Source organism: Amphiprion ocellaris, chromosome 3 (genome assembly GCF_022539595.1).
Source record: "Amphiprion ocellaris isolate individual 3 ecotype Okinawa chromosome 3, ASM2253959v1, whole genome shotgun sequence".
NCBI lineage: Eukaryota > Metazoa > Chordata > Actinopteri > Pomacentridae > Amphiprion > Amphiprion ocellaris.
Window position 1 is genome coordinate 3,552,240 of NC_072768.1, and position 19,905 is coordinate 3,572,144.

Below are 19,905 nucleotides of genomic sequence, written 5' to 3' on the forward strand. Positions count from 1 at the left end.
AGCTCTCTCCTGTAATGGAATCAACATATTATTATACTGATGTGGTGCCGTTATCATCGTGCATCTGTGAGTGAAGGTCACAGAGTCATTTAACCAGAATTGGGAACCATGATTATGTTAAGGAACTTTCACAACACTCACAACCTTAGATTTGATTATGAAATATGTAGTGTGCAGAGATAGCATTTTGGCTTGAAAACTAAAGCTTAAGGAAAGAATAAAATTCAAAGGGTTTATCCTGTGGGAGGCAAGTAAATCGGCCTAATATACTTTGATATTTCTTGCAAACAAATGGGAATTTTAGCATGATGGTTAAACTACAGCAGAGGTCAGGAGGCCATAAATATTCTTAAAAAAAAGTTAGTTGCAATCTGGCCAGTAGCTGTCAGGATATGTGGCTCAACAGTGATGAGCAGATGTAACTTCAAACAAGTATTTGACTCACAGGAGCAGGAAAAATGGTAAAATAAGTGTGAAATATTGTAATCAACTGACTTATAATTTAACATTCTGAAAAATCCACCAGCTGGTTCAAAAGGCACGTTATCTTTTTTTTAAAGAAAATCCCAAAATGATAAATACAGAAGGTACTTTCCGATGGCTTCTCTATGACTCTTCTTTAACAATTCACAAGAAATGAACCATTTGAAATAACCAGATTTAGTACAAAGCAAAAAACTCTGCATTTCTAAGCACACCAGAGGGGCCATAAGAGACTCATCTGTGACCAACGTTCAGATCACAAACTGTTCAGCTGAACTAAGTAGGGCTGCAACAATCGATGAATCGTCTAAGTACGTTACGTCATCAAAAACGGAAGTGAGCACGCTATGCAACAGAAAAAACCGTCTGGATGGATCACGGAACACGGACAGACATCCGGGCTGTATTGCTGTATCGTGCATATATAATATATGCATTTGTAATATGTGCACGATACAGTGCAGACATCCGTGTTGTATCGTGCATATATAATATATGTACGATACAACACGGATGTCTGTCCGTGTTCAGCGCTCCGCCTGGGCGGTTATTTCTGTTGCATAGTGTGCTCACTTCCGCTTTTGATGAAGTAATGTGCTTAGACGATACATCAATAGTTGCAGCCCTAGAACTAAGTTGAACTGCAGGGTGTGTTTACACAGAGCAGGTAGATAGGAGACAATTATAGGAACAAATTAAAAATGTAAGGTAAGAGTTACCATGTTTTTCTAGTAATGGTTAAACCTGTGGCACATTCTGGTTCCATTTCTTTTATGTTTATCAAATAAACAATCAAACAAATGCATTTTTATTTTGTCTGATTTATGGCATGAAAGACATTTGCATTGTTCTGACTTCTAGTCATTGTTGGGATGTTTATATAGAGTTGAAGGACTTTATTATGCAAAATGAGTCCACTGTGAGTAAAAATGTGAAACACATGCAGAAACTGCTCAGAGACTTAACTGACAGTCTGGGTTTATCTCTTCTCCAGTGAGTTCCCCTGACTAGTAAACTGTTAGATGTATCCAGAATAACTGATTGGGGTAACTTAACAAATCGGTTACAATCTCTGGGTTGTGTACGTGGATGCATGTGTGTGTTGGTGTGTTAGTGTGTGTGTAGGTACCCAGTCTGTTCGGGGTCAGCCTCTCTCCTGGCCTGGCCCTGTCCTCCGGTGGTGGCCTCCGAGCCTGCAGCTCAGCCAGGTAGTGGCTCTCCACGGCTCGGACCATCTGCTGCTGTCTCTCCCTCTGCCTCTCCTTCTGTCTGTCCAGCTCTCTCTCACGCTCCCTCTCCTCCTCCCTCTCCCGCTCTCGTTCCAGCCCGGCCTCGCGCTCCCTTTCTTTCTCTCGTTCACGCTCCTGCTCTCTCTCTCGCTGGCGGAGCTCGTTCTCCATCTGTAGCCTGTGGAGGAGGTTGACAAGTACGCGCACACACACACACACACACACACACACACACACACACACACACACACACACACACACACACACACACACACACAGGCAAGGGGAGAAGGTGAGAGATGCAACACCCAACATGAGGCAGATATTAACCACACACTGGTGAACCTCACACAAACATTTCTGCTGAAACGTACACACACACACACACACACACACACACACACACACACACACACACACACACACACACACACTGATATGCTGCACACGCTCTCCATTTACCATGAGGAAAATAATCCATACACAGCATGACTGAGCAAGAGCAGATGAACACTTAATAGGTATCCACAGGAAAATGACACAAACACACGCACACAACAGAACACATTCACCAGCAATCAATAGCACACAAACAAACCTGGAAGATATGCAGGAGCCATTACAGAACCAAATGATAAATACCATCCATTTCAAACACAAACACACCTCCCTCCTCGTGCATTATGCCACAGGGAGACAGTGTGTATAGTCCGAAGGAGAAAAGAGCTCAAAGCACTGACAGAAAAGACACTGAGGGAGCAGAAATCCTTATGCGTGTGTGATTTTATGTATGCACCGGTTTTGCATATTCATGTGTATGGGCGTACAGAGTGTGTGTGCGAAGGGCAGTGTGTGTGTGATGAGTGTATAGGAGGCACTGTGGGGTGTTTGCTAAAAATATCACACACTCAGCAACCTGTGCCTACCCTGCAGAGAGAGATTACACAGCCCTGCAGACAGAGAGAAAGGGAGGGAGGGAGGAAAGAAAGAGATGAAGAAAGAAATGAAGAAAGAAATGAAGAAAGAAAGAAATGAAGAAAGAAAGAAAGAAAGAAAGAAAGAAAACAAACAAACAGACAAAGTTACCTCTCAGATAACGCTGTGTGGTTCAGTTCTCCGGGGTATCGGCCTCCGGGCAGGTGCAGGTGGAGGGCAGAGGGGTGAAGAGGAGGGAAAGCGCCTCCTGCAGGCACGGAGTAGAACTGCGATCGCAGCGCGGAAAGACACAGAGACTCCTCCATCCTGTGAAAGACGTAAACCGGTCAGACTATATTCTCCAGTGAGGAAATGAGGGTTGCTCTCCTTGATAAATAAGGGTAGTCAGTGATTGAATGAATGAATGTATTGTTGGAACTATTACAGTTTTTTGAGCAAGCAGAGAAACTTATCTGTACAGAGATGCAGGTAGTTGGCAAACAAGTCACCAACTCCTCTTTTGAGAACACTTGTAACCAGCTATGTCAATTTCATTAATTTTTCCATTTCTTACTCATTACGTAGTTTTATTTTCTTTATTTGATGCTTAATGTCATTTGTGTAATCCTTCTGTACCCTCTGAATGACTTGTGTGAATAGTTTTGCTTTGCCTAGCTCTAAAATACGCTGCGTAATACTTTAACCCTCTGAACTGCAAGCAATTTCTGGCCATTGTTGCTCACTGTGGGCTTGTTTTTCCACTGCAATATAAAATCCTGCACCTCTATGGAAACAGCACATATAGAGATAAATGTCCACAAAAATGTCTTTAACAATAATAAACAACATAATATACTATATTTAGTAATATAATAAATAATGCCACAAATCATTAAAAAAAGAAAATGTTCACATACTTGTCTCCTGTCTGCTCTGGGTAAACAGCCTACAGTTCAGTCCAGTTCAGCTGAAAAGTTCCTGACTATCTCTCACACGACTGTTGTGCAAAAGACCACTGATTTTTTTTGTTTCCCACAGAATCCTAGTAGTGCAATTTTTTTTTAGTTTGTGGCTATAATACATGGTGTAATATTTGTCATTATTTAACTTAACATGCCTTCCCAACCTGCTTAGAGGTGTTGGGCAGTCAGCACAGGTTCGATAATAGGAGTTTTTCTGTAAAGTGATGGATGAGTGACAGCATAAAATGGTAACTACGTGGGTGGCTGTATAAACACTGGTTTGTAAAGTCCCTGCAGGACGGAAGAGTTTAGGGCGGCGTTGTTACCTTGGTAAGGACAGAGGGTGGTGCAGGTAGGCAGGATGATAGTAAGCAGCGGCAGCGGCAGCATGAGCAGCAGCAGCAGGATCCAGACTGAGGGGCAGAGAGGTCAGTCGGAGGTCATCTGAGGCAGCGAAGGGCCGGAGAGCTCTCAGGTATTCCTCTGGAACGGCACCCGAAGGAACCACTGGGTGCATCTGCCCAGGCAAACTGCAGAGCAAGAACATGCAGGATCTCTGTATAATTATTTCAAATAACATGTACATTTACATGCAGTCCAGCTATATGTGTGAGTCGCTCTTACCTAATGCTCTGTATGCGGGGGTCTTGCATGATGCTGCCTGGGGTGAGACCGAAGGAGTGAGCCAGTGGGTGAGGTGAAGGGATGGGAGGAGTCCTCTTATCCTGCTGTGACTGGGTGTTCTCAGCTCCCACCCGCTCCCTACCGAGTCCCTGAACGCTCGACTCAACCTGACGAGGAGTCAGACAGACAGACAGAGCGAGGGCAGGCATTACTGTGTGCATTCATGAGGTTGTGCTAGATTCAAACTGAGCAGAGGGGGAAAAAAAAAGTTGAGGAAAAGAGGAGTGAGAAATGAAACGGGAGTAACTGGGTAAAAACCTCAGAGCTGCACCGAGGGGCTCAGCGGAGTGGAAAAGTGGGTCTGATATGTCATAACAGGTCAAGATCAAAGTGGAAAGATGATCCTAATATCTGGCCAACTGCTCTCTTCTTCATCACTCACCCTTTCTCTCTCTCTCTCTCGCCTCTCACTAGGAGGATTTAGTCGCCACAACACTGCATTTGAGCCTTGATTGCTCAGTAAAATTCCAACCTTCAATCCCCACCATGCCAAAAGAGGATGTTTTCTAAATTTGCATATAAATATACAACAAATAGATGGCAATACCACGACACTGTGTCCTGAGCTTGTATCGGTTCCAGTTTGCTTAACATGCCATGTGTCATTATTCTACTCTCTCGACACACTAAAAAGGCAAAAATACCAAAACAAAATCTTAAACAGGAGTCTCACTGTTGCTGCTCTGCAAGGCTGTACTTTGAGCTAAATGCTACTATGCTCACAGCAACAATCCAAACATGCCGGTGTTTATACAAGAATACATTTTATGTGTATAGCACTTTTCTTAACAGAGTTACAAAGCACTTAACAAAGACAAAATAATCAAAAAGAGCAGAAAACATCAATAAAAATAAACCAAAGATTGTAAAAGCAGCCAGAGAACATAAAAACAGATCACAAAACACGGATAATTAAAAACAGGTCATAAAACAGAAGGGAAACAAAAAAGGCATCATAAGACACAGACTTATATCACACATTCATAAAGGCCTTTCAATAAAGGAAGAGATTTAAAGGACGCTAAAGATCGTCTGATCTCAATCGCTTTTATTTAAAAATGGCGACCTTGAAATAACCAGCCGAGCCCCATTTTGCTGATCTGACAGAACTTCCCAGGAAATAAGGGGTTAAAAAGTCCTTGTTTGAAATTGGGACAAGGTCATTTAATGCTTTAAAAGTGGTAAATATTAATAATATTTCAAACTCCATATGGACTTTTATAAGTAGCCTCTTTAAATGTGCAAATACCAGAGTTATACATTCATATTTCTTCATGCTAGGTAAGATCTGGGCAGGTATAGTGTTTACTATTGCCTTATTTATGTTTACTGATCAGCAGGGAAGACAAAATACAGCTGAGTCTGATGGGAACATGTGTAAAACGACCTGACTGACCAACACTGTCGTCCACACAGCCACAGTGCTTGTAGCCAGATAGTCATCATTATGTTTAATTTCAACACTGAGACCAAGACAACATAATGGAAAATCTTTGCCGACATTGATTTTCCCAGTATAAAGAGCTGCCAGGAAACCTTTCACCAAAGTATGTTAATGAGAGAAAGACATACATTTCCACTAATGTGTCATATCTTGTTGCTACAGCAACAGACAGCAATACAGGCTGGGCTGACCACAGACAGCCCACAAACAAATGACCTCCCCCAACAACACCTGATCTGCTACCTTAGTTTTGTACAACACTTGATTTGCAGTAAAATACCCGTGCTTTGAATACGTTTGAATATGTCATTCATGGAAAGCAGATTCAAACCAGTGATAAACTGCCTCTCTCTCTTTCTCTCTCCTACTATCCATGTAGTGCTGCTTCAGAATGAGAGGAGAAGGCAGCGTTTGAAGTGAAGCCATCCCATTCCTCGACCTCTGACCTTGCACAGAGCCAATGGCCTTCACAGACGCAGCAATAAACACACAGTCTGATTCTTAAACTGTCCCGTGCTCTGTTCTAGGACATGCTGCACTGACAAACAGTGAATTTAGCTTTTAAGCGCTCTCTCTGTTGCGCTCCTGCTCATTCTTACTCACCCTCCCCTCATTTCTTAACATCCTATTCTCTATTTCCCTGCCTCCCTCCCTCCTTCTCTGAATGTCTGAATGGGAGCCCCAGGCAGGCAGAGCCACAGAGTGGTCTTTGTGAAGGGGGAGAAAGGCAGCTCTGATCCAGGGGGAAGTGGCTACTGTGGGGGCTCACCCCTGCATTGTGTGAGGGGCCTGGTTCCTTGCCCCAGCTTAAATTCACTCACACACCCACAAGCAAACACATCCACAGACACACACACCGGTCCCTCTTCACATCCTAAGTCTTTTGTGGTGAAGGGTCAAGTACACACACACACATGCACACACACACACGCACACACACACACACACACACACACACACACACACACACACACACACACACACACACACACACACACACACACACACACACACACACACACACACACCCGCACATGCACACACACATATGAGCACGCATACGTACACACAAACACTGCAGGAAGCTGAACACAATAGGTGCCAGTCTCTGCAGCCTCCAGTGTTTCTTTACAAACCCCTCATGTGTTGCTGAAAAAGACACGGACTGATTAGCGAGATGAGGAGGAAGATGAGGAGGAGGAGGAGGAGGAGGAGGAGGAGGAGGAGGAGGAGGGCAGTCAAGGCAGGAGGGCGAAGGCAGGAAAATGAAAGAGTGAGACAAGACAGGAAGGGATAAATGAAGGAAGAAAGGGTGGGATGGCTGGGTTTGACAGTTGGATGTTGACAAGCGCTGGGACTATTTCTTTAATGGAGGGAGCAGCAGCAGGACAGATAAAGGAACAGAGAGACAGACGAGTGATCTGAGCGAGAGGAAAAAGGAGGAGCAGCGAGACACGGGAACAGAAAGTACAGATGCACAGAGCAGCAGCAGACGTCCTGAACACCGGCAGGCACGACGACCGTGTGATTAATCTCCTACCTGTCGCCCGTCGGCCCTCCACAGGCCGTTGCTGGTCTTGGTGGGGGCAATGGTGACGACCGGAGGGGTGCCGGGGACGCTGTGGCCCCTGTTCTGGCCCAAGAGGGGCCCTAATGAGCCCCGCTTAGGGGTGGTGACCGGCGAGCTGTGGCTGGTGGCCGGGGAGGAGACTGGAGACGACTCACCGCTGGGGGCAGAACCTGAGGAACAAACACATATGAGAAAGAAAGGTTTTTTTGTCAAGATAAACAGAGATTCAATCATTATGATGAAAAAGCAAAATAAAGCAACGTGCGAAAAGATACAAGATGAAGGTGTGTGTGAGAATAATGCGCACAATGATGGGAAAGGGACAAAAAAAATGAGATATAGAGAGAGCTAAAGAAGGATGTCATAAATGAAAGCGTTAAAAAGAAGCTGGGGTACGACACCGCGAAGGGGAGGTGTTAAATGCAAAAAAGGGAGAGTGTTTGTTCTCCATAACATTCACTCTGGCATTACTCTATTAGTGTAACTCTCACTAATTCCAGTTACGCTCACATACAGAAACACAAACACATTGGGAGACAGAAGGAGGAAATAATGAGATCGAGAGAAGGTGGGAACGAATGAGTTCATGTGGAGCAGTAGGTAGAGAGAGAAAGAAAACGAGATGTGATGGAGAGTGGGAGAGAGAGAGAGAGAGAGAGAGAGAGAGAGAGAGAGAGAGAGAGAGAGAGAGAGAGAGCTTGTTATAATTGGCTGTAATTAGATTCTCATTATTAGGAGATGAATGGAAACGAATGAAGGAAGAGACAGAGAGGGAGAGGTCAGGATAGGTCAGCTCTTATCCAACACCTTCATTAGGACACCAATGAGCTCAGTGAGGACACACACACACACACACACACACACACACACACACACAACTAAAGAGCTACCAGGCAGTAAAATGATTCACATTAATCCAAAATACAACCTCGGTGTGTGTGAAATGATCTACTTGCACTTTTTTTGGCACTGTCTCCAATTTCTTATCCATTAAAACCTCATCTTGAAGGAACGCTTTTGTTTACATTTTTTTTAATCTCACATCGTCCTTTAATTCCATCTTGACATCTTGGTTTAAAGGTGACACAAACAAGGAAAACCCTGCAGCTGTATTAAAAGATGTGTTACAAGCTTGACACCAGTGGTAAAGGTGGCTGTTTTTGGGGCATGACCAACAAAGAGGAGTCTGTGTTCGGCTCTCTGGGGCCTGCAGCCACCTGGAGCTCTGGGGATTTTTAGGGTGCTCAGATCGGCGCTCACCTCTGGGATCCTCAGCCTGTTTGGCCAGTTTACGCAGGGCAGCAGCGAATCCGGAGTTTGCAGATTGGGCAACCGCGTTCCCATTGGTTAGTGGGCTGAGGGGACTGACTGTAGCCGTGGTGCGAGTTGCCGTGGAGATCATTCCTAATGATGGTGATTTATTGGACTCATGGTTCATACCTGTGGGAAGAAAGACGAGAGGAGTTTTATGATTGAGATCCAAATTAAACACCAACGACCTCCGTCATCTTCAGATTCCTGGAAGTGACTTTGGCTCTTGAACACAGCTGGTATCTTTTTCATGCCGAATGAGTAAAACTCAACTGACAAGTGTGTGTGCATGTGTGTGTGTTTGTGCCTTTATGTGTGGCCGTGATATGCGTGGGTCAGCCCCACTAGTGACACAGTGGAGGGATTAGAACTGTGTCAAACAGAGCAGTGACCCTAATAGCAAATCACACACGAGCGCACACATGTCCATTTCCTCAAGGGAGCCAGCCGACACATCTTAAGACGTCGACATCGTCTACACGCAAACCTTATTATTAGGTACCGCCGTGATTTTCACACCCTCACAGATGCAAGAAAAACAAACGCAGAGAAACAAACACAACTAAGACCCATCGATCTGCCGGGCAGTGGTCGCACCGAGAGCCAACACGGTTGGCGTTAACCTTTGTCTTCACCCTCTACCCTCTTACTGACCCACTAATGTTAATTACAGCTGGAATTAGCCAGCAGCCTCCCCCCCACCCCCCCCACGCCTGCTACAGCAATGACCTCATTACCACCACAACACACGGTCACACAAACACCTTTAAAAGACACACACATATGTACCACAAGAAGAACAAAACAAAGAGCCAAAGCAGTAAACACACTCATGAAAAATTCATTGAACGCCAGTATCGAACATTCGGCTCATCACACCGACAATTTTGATAAAGTAAAAGAATAAAAAGGCCGAGCGGATCTCAGAGACAGAAATCTCCTGATTTACAGATGTTGGATTCTACCTGAAGACACGTGTGAGCCAAATCTGTGGAGTGATAAACAGTGAGAGAAGAAGCAGTGGAGAGCGGAACTAGGTGCACATAAACAGAGCTTGCATTAAACCGGCGATTAGAGCTAAATATTAGGAAGTTTTGATGAAGCTGCTCCTGATTTTATGACCCTGCCAGATGACACAAAGCAGGGCCGTGAATAATGTGTGCAATTAACATGCGTGCAGCTTCTGACATAACTGTGTTCTTATCTTGTAGAACCTGCTTCTATATCATCTTTTCCTTCATTTCTGTGGCTGCACGCATGCATTTAGAGAGCAAATTGAAACTGAAACTGCGAATCAGATAGACGGGAAAAAGGAAAAGAGAGATGAAGAGAGTAAAAGCTCAGATCCTGACAGGCTGAGTGTGTGTGTCTGTATCTCTGTCTCTGCTGAGCCCAGCAGTCAAGGGAGAGATGATAAGACAGTTTCTATCGACTCCTTCTCTCCCTCCCTCTCCACTCCAATCCACACTCTCTCTCACTCTTTTCCTCCCCCCTCTCCTCTCCTCTCTCCCCCCGTTTATCTCAGCATACTGGAGCTTCTTTAACAAAAGCCAACACACATAATCTCCTCTCTGTTTCTTGCTTTTCTTTCTTCCTTCTTCCTACAATCTTTCCTTTTACAGGCTATTCCTCTGATATTTATCCGTGTCACTCACAAACACACACACATACTACCGTGTGCATATGGACATAATTCAAACATGCAAACACTCACCCTCCCGCTCACTGTTTCTCCTCCTGCTCGTCGTCTTTCTGCTCCTATGTGAGACTCTTTCACTCTCTCCCTCTCAGCCTTGCAGCTGCTACGTGGTCACGTGACCTCTTTTCTATCCACTTCCCCCCTCCTCCTCCTCCTCCTCTTCCTCCCCTCTCCTCCCTCCTCCCTCTCCATCTATCACCCTCTCCATCCTACCTCCTCTCTTCTCTGTCACTCTTTTATCTTTCCATTTTCTCTCCTTAGCTGTCCCCTCTCTCTCTCTCTCTTTCTCTCTCATTTCCTTTTCTCTCTTCATTCTTCATCCTTCCTCCTTTTGGCTCGCACTTCTGAGAGGGTGGCGGTGGTGGTGGTGGATGCGGGGGGTGGAGGGGGATGAGTAGAGGGAGGAGGAGGGGTGATGACGGGCGGGTTGGTGTGTGATTTGAGCTGTGTGTGTGTGTGTGTGTGTGTGTGTGTGTGTGTGTGTGTGTGTGTGTGTGTGTGTGGTAGAGGGTAGTGTTAACCCTCCATCCATCACTCTGTCTCTCTGTTAGTCAGCTCTGTCTGCTTTGGGACACTAGGGGGGAGGTTATGGGGTGAGGAGGGGGCTTTTACAGTGACCCTTCACCCTTCACCTCTGACCCCCCCCTCCTCCCCTAACCAGTAGGGAGGGTGGAGGACACAGTAGCCCCAAATACAAATTAAGACATTTTTACTCCCTCTAGGAAATGTACTTTTAGAAGAAGTGATGACTGGATGAGCAAACAGGACTAAAGGGCTGAGATTGCAGCGCTGCGAGGCTCTAATGCTCGCTGCCTCAGAACACAGCTGGGTGGAAGAAGAACAAGAAGAAGAAAGGGAGAGAGATAACCTTGCTGTTCAGATCAATAATGTGTATTTGGCCTTAGGATGCTGCTTGGCCACTTTGTTATCCAAAACAAAAAGGTTTATCATCTGCACAGGGGCCATTTCAGGACATCTTAGACTCAGATCGTCAGGCTCTCGGCACTGATTTCATTAAAACTGGTTTGAAAGGCATGTTGTCTTCTTAAAAATATAGCTAAAGTGACACCATTTATCACAAGTAAGAACAGAAAGAATCTTCAGATTTCCAACTCTCTAATGGTTCTTTAAGTCCTCGTCTGCGACATTCCACTGGTAAACGTAACAAAATCTTGGCCTAAAATTACTTCAAAATTCACCAAAAAATAAACTGTTTGTTCAGACCAGATTCTGCAGAAACATAAAATCAAATTTTGCACTCCTCAAGGCATTCAAGTTCATGACTGAACTACGACCAACAGTCAAGTGCAAAAAATTCAGCAACTTGCCAGCCGAAGTATATATTAATAATAATAATAATAATAATAATAATAATAATAATAATAATAATAATAATAATAACTTTATTTCTATAGCACCCATAAGAACAGCGTTTACAAAGTGCTTTGATGGTTAAAACATGTAACACAGACAATCAAACAAGATATAGGAGACAAGTCAGAGCAGTCAACTAAAAATAAACAGCAATAATGACAGTAAATTAAATGAATAATTAGCTAGAATAGCCCGCAACTCAAACAAGGGAACTAGGCAGTTTGAAATTAAAGAAAAAGGCTGAGTCAAAATTAAAAGTAATTAAAAAAATAGAGACGAGATCACACCAAAGAAACAGGCAGCTAAAAGTAAAATAAAGCAAGAGAGAACATCTAAAATAAACAGGACATAACACAGAACAAAACACTAAAGCTAAGTAAAGCTAAACACATTAAAGCAAGTCTATAAAAGTGGGTTTTAAGACGTGATTTAAAACTAGGTTGAACTGCAGGCTGTGTCTACACAAAGCTGACAGGAGACAAATATGGAAACAAAATAAAATTTAAGCAGTAAAATATCTAGAGTCAACATTTTTTCTAGTGTTGTTAACACCTGTGGTCTCTTGGAAAAATCTTATACATCTTGATTTCATTTTTTGTTTTAGATTTTAGAAAATAATCCAAAAAGTCGAACCATTGTGTTTTCTTTTTTGATAATAACATATGGCATTGTCACTGTGTCGTACTGCACAAAAAACATTAGAGTTCTCTTTACTTGCAGCCATGCTGTCTCCATAGAAGTGCAGACACAATGAGGGTTAAAACCATCTTCACTCCACTGTGTTACTACAAACACGTTAACATGTCAAAATTGGTACAAAAACATTAGAATTTATCACTAGCAACAGCTAAATGGCTATTCCATGAACATACAGAGACAAGCTGGAAAAAGAAAGAGGCCAATCTCTTTTTTTTTTGTCTGCATTTGTTCTCATTGTTTAACTCCACAAAAGAGGTGTCAACAATGTATGAGACTGATGCATATTTTAGTCTTGCAGCCAAATATTTTAATATTTAGTGCATGTGTGTGACCATCACCGGCCCTCCCTGAGAGCTAAGCAGATATTCTTTATTAAAATTCCCTATTATGAGCCAGGGAGGGCAGTGCTACACCTCAGTGATGTGTGGGGGAAACAAAGACTGGACAAGAGGCCAATCTCTTAGTGAATTTGTTGTCATTATACACACACTTTGGTCAAATGCTGGAAAGTCCTACTTTACTGCTAACGGCAGCTGTTACTTTGGTTGCATGGAGAGTTAAAACACTCACAGCATTTACGTGAGATCTGAATGTATCTTAATGATCAGCTGAACACTGTCATGCTTTGTGATCAGCCTCCATGTGTTTGGGGTCAGCTGACAACATGATGCTACCGTGCTCACAGAGAGTGCTGGTGTAGTAGCTAGCAGTCATACAGAATGTTAGCTGCACACAAAATGCTATTAACAGGTGTATTTGAATACTCAATGGGTGGTCTGGGTGTTCCCCCCAAGGAAATCTGGAACATCAACACTTCCTTTTCCACACTGTGTTGACTTTTTAGGCACCAATTTGTGCCTTTTCAGCATCTAGTGGAAATGTCTTTGGGTAAACTAAAACTCTAGTTTACCCATCAATAGGCCCTATTGATGATTCAACATACAGTTGAATAGATCGCATTTAATCACATTTTCAGTGGTAGATTGAGTGGCTGTGTGAGCTCATGATCAGAACTTTTAGGGTATACTAAAACTTCGTTCCCACTGCAAGAACCGCCCCTGAAGAACCTCTTACTTCTGAGCAGCCATGACAAACTACCTTGAAGCTAATTGGTTACAGTCAGAGTAGGCAAAAAGCTCAATTTTCCTGCCCTATTCTTGTTCTCACCTCTACAACATTCATCATATAAGCAAATCTTCCACTGTTCCATCTCCTGTGTGCTCATAGGACTTGAGTTACATCTTGTAACTAGTATTTTTCATTGTTTTGGTGCACTCTGAGTTAATGCATGGTCACAGCTGGTGGATCCTGCACACGTCTTAACATTCACGCGTACCTACCTTAAGTTCCTGCATTGGAAAGCAGCCTATTTTTGTGTTTCTTGATGAAGTTACAGTAGTTTTTCAAATTAAAAGCCTTCTGTATCCCCTGTACCTCACTCAAAAGCTCCACCTATAATTGTAATAACCGTAAACTATGACTCGGGCTGTTTGGTTTTGCTCATTATTTTTCATCTATCTTGTCCTGAAACTGGACAAGTGCACAATCTGACCTGCTGGTGAAAAGTCAGGTCATCATTATTGCCTGCACAAAATTTCTTTGTGCTCCATCCAATTTTGTCCAATATTTCACTGCGGACCAAAGCGCTGCCAATTCCTCAACCAAAACCGGTAGCATGACTAAAACTGAGCCGGCGTCGCAAACTACCCTCAGCTTTGCCAAAATGGAAATCACATCCGTGTGCGACTCCATTCATCCAAACACAAATACACCTCAGTACACACTCATCACTCTGCGCTCAGCATGATGTAAGTGATATAGGACAAGTTGAGGCCTGTGTCTTTAACACCTTTTTGTGTGTGTGTTGTGTGTGTGTGGTGCTCTGCTTATACTTTCACTCACACACACACACACACACACACACACACACACACACACACACACACACACACACACACACACACAGCCGGCTCAGGGGGACTGTGAGGACAGCAGGGGAGGACCTGCTCTGCCCTGTCAGCTCATTAAAAAAGCACAATGTGTGTGTGTGTGTGTGTGTGTGTGTGTGTGTGTGTGTGTGTGTGTGTGTGTGTGTGTGTGTGTGTGTGTGTGTGTCTGTGTCTGTGTCTGTGTCTGTGTGTCTGTGTAAGCAGGGTTGGGTCATTAGGATGGAAGAAGAGGTTGTAACACACTACCTACTCATTAACCCTCATCACATTGGCATGTCTGAGTGTGTGTGTTCCTGCGCCGGCTACTATGTTAACACATTAATTTGGCCATCCTGGTTTTTTGTTTACGAACACTTACCTAACATAATACAGATAATGAGCGTGCATGCAAGGAAACACACACAAAATACGCTTCATTTAACTTTTAAGACGTTATTATTTGGGCTCCTGCTAATCGCAACAGCCGCTACTGTTGGTGTTACAATAGCTGGCAGATTTCTTCAAATTCCTCTGACAAGCACACACAAAAACAGAGAGAGAAGGAGAGAGCGAGAGGGAGAGGAAAAGTAGCCAAATGTTTTACAGCCTCTTAAACTTGTCTGTAATAGCAGTCAGAGTGGCGTCAACGCAGCAGTCTCCAGGATTACTCCAGGGGCCGCTAAATGGCTTTACTAGCTCTAGTCACTCTGCAGCTCGCACAGAAACACTTAACACGTCCTTACAATCCATAAACAACGAACACACTCCCCTCACATTGCCGTCTCACACACTCGCGAACACGGGAAGCTTGCACACAAATTAACATTAGAATAAAAACGACAGAACTGTGACATCCACGCACACATATGCGCGCTGTCTGTGCAAATACATGCAAAGAGAAAAAGCACGTACACAATCAGCTGACTCAGGACTCGGGCATCGTGCGTCACAAAACGTATGCATGTGACCCCAAGGGACCAAACAGCCAGGATGCATTTATGGTCCTGGGATAAATGGAGCAGAAAAACCACATACTGTAATAACCAACACCCCCAGCAAAAAAATAAAAATAAATAAACAGGGAGTGCATCCAAAAAGGCGCTGGAGCACACAGTATGATAAGAAACAATGGAGAATATATGGGAAGTGTAGCAGTCATTACTCTGCTTTATGTTTTACAGTGAGTCCACCAGAGCTCAGCCATGTTTCCTGTGCAATCATAACGGAGTCAAGATGTTAGTGAAAGGTCTATAAATTATCACTGCCACAGCTCAGAGCTCAAATGTGGTCTGTCAGCAAACAGCTACATCAGAAAAGCTCCTCTTTTCTGTTCTCTTTTGAACTTTAGGCTTTTCCCTTCCACCTCCTCCAGGCTGCCAGGCTCTTTTACTGACCCCTTCTCCATTTCTCTAATCTGTGTACTTGTCTACGAGCATCTTGTCACTGTCTTTCAGAGACAGAAAGAAGATATAAATAGCAGCTGTTCTGGGACGCCTCACACTTTGCTCTATCTGTCCGTGTTATCATTTCTTTACCTTGTCATTTCCTCCTCACTATCTCTTTTTCGGTCTCCTACCACTCACTCGACAGCCTCTCCCATCACATCGGATGCATTTTTTTGTTGTTGTTTTTCCCCCTCTGTGCCATCGATCTCTTCTGCAGCATGTGGCTCAGTCTCACCTCTCTGATACAGAGATGATGCAAAGAGATAAAACAATCCAAAGCAAACCAATCTTACGCTGTCTCAGTTTGTTGTGGCGCCTGGCTGCGTCTGACTCCCGCCCGCAGGTTTTCATATGGTGTGTGTGTGCTCAGCGTTGGAGGTGGAGGTGTATACAGAGGCAGACAGTTGACAGCCACAGTTACTCCTCCTCTGGCCCGAGGCCGGCTCTGCTCACCAGGTGCCGACACCGCGGTGGCTAGACCTCGACCATCTGAGCAAACACAAGGCGGTGGAGAGCGGGGGGAGAACACACACAGACACACACTGATTGCACAAAGGTGTATGAAGGCACACAGACGAACAGATGCGCACAAACTTTCCTGTCAGGCAGGTGTTGGCGCAGCATAAAGTGCGGCATGTAATTGAAGTGTGTGTCGTATAAGAAGACCTGCCAAACAAGTATCATTGTAGTAAACAGTCATGTCAGTGTTGAAAGACCAACATTCAAGGTACGGTTTGGGTCAGATAATCAGAGCACAGCTGATACTGTCCTCCAGGTCGCTGAGAAAATCAAGTTAAGTGGATTTTATGGATTATTTCCTCTTATATTATCACTGTAAAGATCCCTCACTGGGGAAATTCACGTTATTGCAGCTGGATACAGATAAAGGCAGAAAGAAGCGCAGGGCTAAAAAACAAAGATAAAATAATAATAATGAAAAAAGATTAGGGATTAGGGGAAAGCAATGCAGCCTTTCCTGTAGATTTATTACATTCACTTCCACTGTATTAGCTTGTATAAACTACACAACAAGGAGCTGGTTAACATCTGAAACTTCAATACAAAACCTCACTGAAATACATTTGTAAGTTTATGTTTTACTTCCATGTAATCAAATGAGAACATCTCACCAGTTATTCGTCAGTGTCTTCAGACTGTTAATCCAGGCCTCTAACCGATCAGACAGTGGTGTGGATGAGATCTAACTTGAAATCACAGATTCAGAGAGTTGCCTGCATCAGCGCCAAAGAAGCACATTTTTAAATCAGTTTATCTGGAAATGGTCTGGGGTCAAAAATGATACTGATAATCAGAAAAAAGCTGAATACTGGACCCGATAATCGGCTGCACTGATAATCGTTCAACCCTTGTAACATATAGATAATCCTTAGGCCAGATTATGCAGTCAAATGCTGTTTCCATAATCCAGAGAGAACTATTTACTAGATTAACCATATGAGTATATATAAAAATGTATACACAAAACAATGAAAAATCACTATAATAGTTCCCCAGTGCGCAAGATGACATTCAATCCACTAGTCTCACATAGTCAGACCTTTCTGTAGCGCTGACATAGAGCTGTGTAGAATGGTCTGTCTGCACCTCTATCATTCTGCTATAGGGACGGGGCAAACTCTGCTGTGTTTGTGTTTCTTTAAACCAATCACAATTGCCTTCGGCTTGGCTTAGAACAGAATGAATCGACGGTGTTTAGTCAAAACAGTGACTGGCTGAGTTGTTTTGGTTGAACATTTGCATGCAGGATGGTACTGCCATTTAAACGGACAATTCACCAAAGTAAATGAGCATCGCCGCCTAATTGCATGATCCGAATGGTCAGCAAAACTTGGAAAAAGCATGTAGATTGCAGCCTGGAGATCGCTCTTTTCTCCCATAGTGAATGGGGTTTAGAAAACAGAAACATGCAGATAGAGAAGAGAAAGTCATGTAAAATGTGCAGCCAATGGCCAGTGAGTCAGACTAGTCCTAAACCTCCATGAGCCTGTTGCATAAAGCTATTCACCAAATAAACCAGGCTTTTTTCACTTTGGTTCCATGAAGCAAATTCAACATAATTCAAGCTGATTTACTCTGGAAACGTGCTGTCAAACTACCCTGGTCCAGGGCAGGTTTACTGTCAGGTTCAGCCTGAGTTGTTACTTAACCAGAGTTCCTGGAACTGATCTGACAGGAAGCCCAGGATTTTACCACTGACTCTATGATGAGCTACCACATTATTCCATTTTGCTATCCAGTATCAGTCACATAAACTGAAGTTTCTTAAAAATGACTATTACTATAATAGCTCACACATACAAATATCTGGAAAAGCTGTATCTATATGGAATTAACCTGATTGCATGAACTTGAAATGATCTTTGTGGAAGTGGTTTAGCCCTGATCATTTGTTCAGTTCATTCATATCGCCACTTAGTGCCGTTTAGGCTCCAGGTCCAAATGTACAAACGATAATAAAGAAAAGCTGCAAATCCTCAATGGTGCCTCAGATAGCACTGAATATCCAAATATTTTAGTTGTCAGTGAATGTGCAAACATTCAGGTCTAATACTACTAAAACTACACAAGATAAAGAAGATCCCTGAACGTTACAAGAGTAAAATCATGGTGAATAATTGTAACTGACCAATAAATGTGAATAAATGTTTTAAAAAATAAAGATCTAAAGCCATGAGGAGTGTTTGAGCAGTGGAGTCTGAGTTTACAGTATCTATATGAGAAGGAGGTAATTAAAGAAATGGGAGGTTTACTCAGTAACCCCTGCTGAGCAGCTGGTCTACGGCAGGTCAGGAGCAGCACATGGTGCATGGAGCTGGTGTGTGTGTGTGTGTGTGTGTGTGTGTGTGTGTGTGTGTGTGTTTTGAACTCCACCTGCGGGCTGTGTACACACACAAAAGCGACGGGATCCGCTTGACTGCTGCTAATGCGCCCGGCGGCATCTATCTCAGCCAAACAATGCGGTCGCTGTTAAAGGTCCCGGATTAAAGAGCGACTCCTCTATCTCCCATGGGTGCTGCTACGAGACACACACACACACCGATGTGCTCCAGCTCTGCCCGTCCTGTCCTTTAAGTTTACCAGGAGCAAACAGGAGCGGTGTTTAATCACTGACAAGTCTGACAAGAAACACACACAACGAGGAACCACAAACACCTCGACGAACCAAACGTTCTGCAGCTGCGCAAAGACGCACACAGGTAACTACAGGAAAGTGGCTTCAAAGTAAGACCGTGGATTGATTTCTGCTTGAGAATATATCCAATGATGTAAAACTGTATGTTTAAGGGAATTAAGGCATTGCTTAAGCTTTTCTTTTTTTAAATTTCCTTGCATGACCATCTTTGGCCACAATGACGCTTTATTTTAAAAGTGAAAACCAGAAGCTGTGCTGCTGCTTCTGTCCTCGCACCGCCCGTCGAGCTGAACCAGTTTGTCTGATTATACATTACCGACTGATTCAATCACACACTGCCCACTTTGAGTATTATAACCTACTGTAATTCGTCTAAAAATAGTCTTCCAACAATCCGTCTGAGGATGACAAAAAAGAAACAACTGAGGATACAAACTGCCCACACGCATCAAAGCGAAACTATCAGCCATAAACAACAAACACCATAAACTAGATGGAGTCGCTGAAAGTGAAGCTCTTACAGGAATAAGAGATTGTTAAAAAGAAACCAAAGGTCACTGGATAAATTCGCCACAGAATCCAAGCGATGTTAACTTTAAAAAGAGAGAGAGGGACTTTATCACTCCCTCCAGGAAACAACAAAAGCAAACAAAAACGTTTGTGCTAAATAAAACAACAGAAAACACACAACTTACCGCCTCACCAAAGAAAAGAAAACCCTCGGTTTTTGCGCATCCTCGTCTGAATAAATGACGGCTCTGTGCGCGGAGATACACCGTTTGATGCGAGCAGAACGACGCGCACTGATGTGGAGATGTGGGAAGAAGGAGAAGGACAACTCATTAACTGTCCTCCGAGAGAGAGAGGAAGAGAGAGGGAGGCGGGATGTGAGAGGAGAGGGGAGGGGAATGGGAGGGAGGAAGGGGAGGAAGAGGAGGAGGAGGGTGAGCACCTGCTCCACTGATGCTCCCTGGAGAGATGGAGGGATGGAGGGATGGAGGGAAGGAA

General features: G+C 43.7%; 1 protein-coding gene across 6 annotated transcripts in view; it reads right to left on the reverse strand.

Moving 5' to 3' along the window:
• LOC111588128 (genetic suppressor element 1-like) overlaps positions 1 to 19,905 on the reverse strand; it is a 50,169-nt gene that overhangs the window by 11,117 nt on the left and 19,147 nt on the right. The window contains exons 1-7 of one of the 6 annotated variants that reach the window (XM_023298299.3): positions 19,593 to 19,748; positions 8,548 to 8,727; positions 7,258 to 7,457; positions 4,214 to 4,380; positions 3,916 to 4,119; positions 2,799 to 2,954; positions 1,613 to 1,890 (exon numbers count right to left, since the gene is read on the reverse strand). In XM_023298299.3, the coding sequence (XP_023154067.2) occupies positions 1,613 to 1,890; positions 2,799 to 2,954; positions 3,916 to 4,119; positions 4,214 to 4,380; positions 7,258 to 7,457; positions 8,548 to 8,725 (1,183 nt within the window). In that variant the 5' untranslated portion in view covers positions 8,726 to 8,727; positions 19,593 to 19,748. Of the gene's footprint in view, positions 1 to 1,612; positions 1,891 to 2,798; positions 2,955 to 3,915; positions 4,120 to 4,213; positions 4,381 to 7,257; positions 7,458 to 8,547; positions 8,728 to 10,312; positions 10,439 to 16,036; positions 16,233 to 18,635; positions 18,831 to 19,592; positions 19,749 to 19,905 lie in introns of those variants that run through there. The other 5 variants (XM_055009162.1, XM_023298300.3, XM_055009161.1 and 2 more) reach the window with 5 other exon arrangements.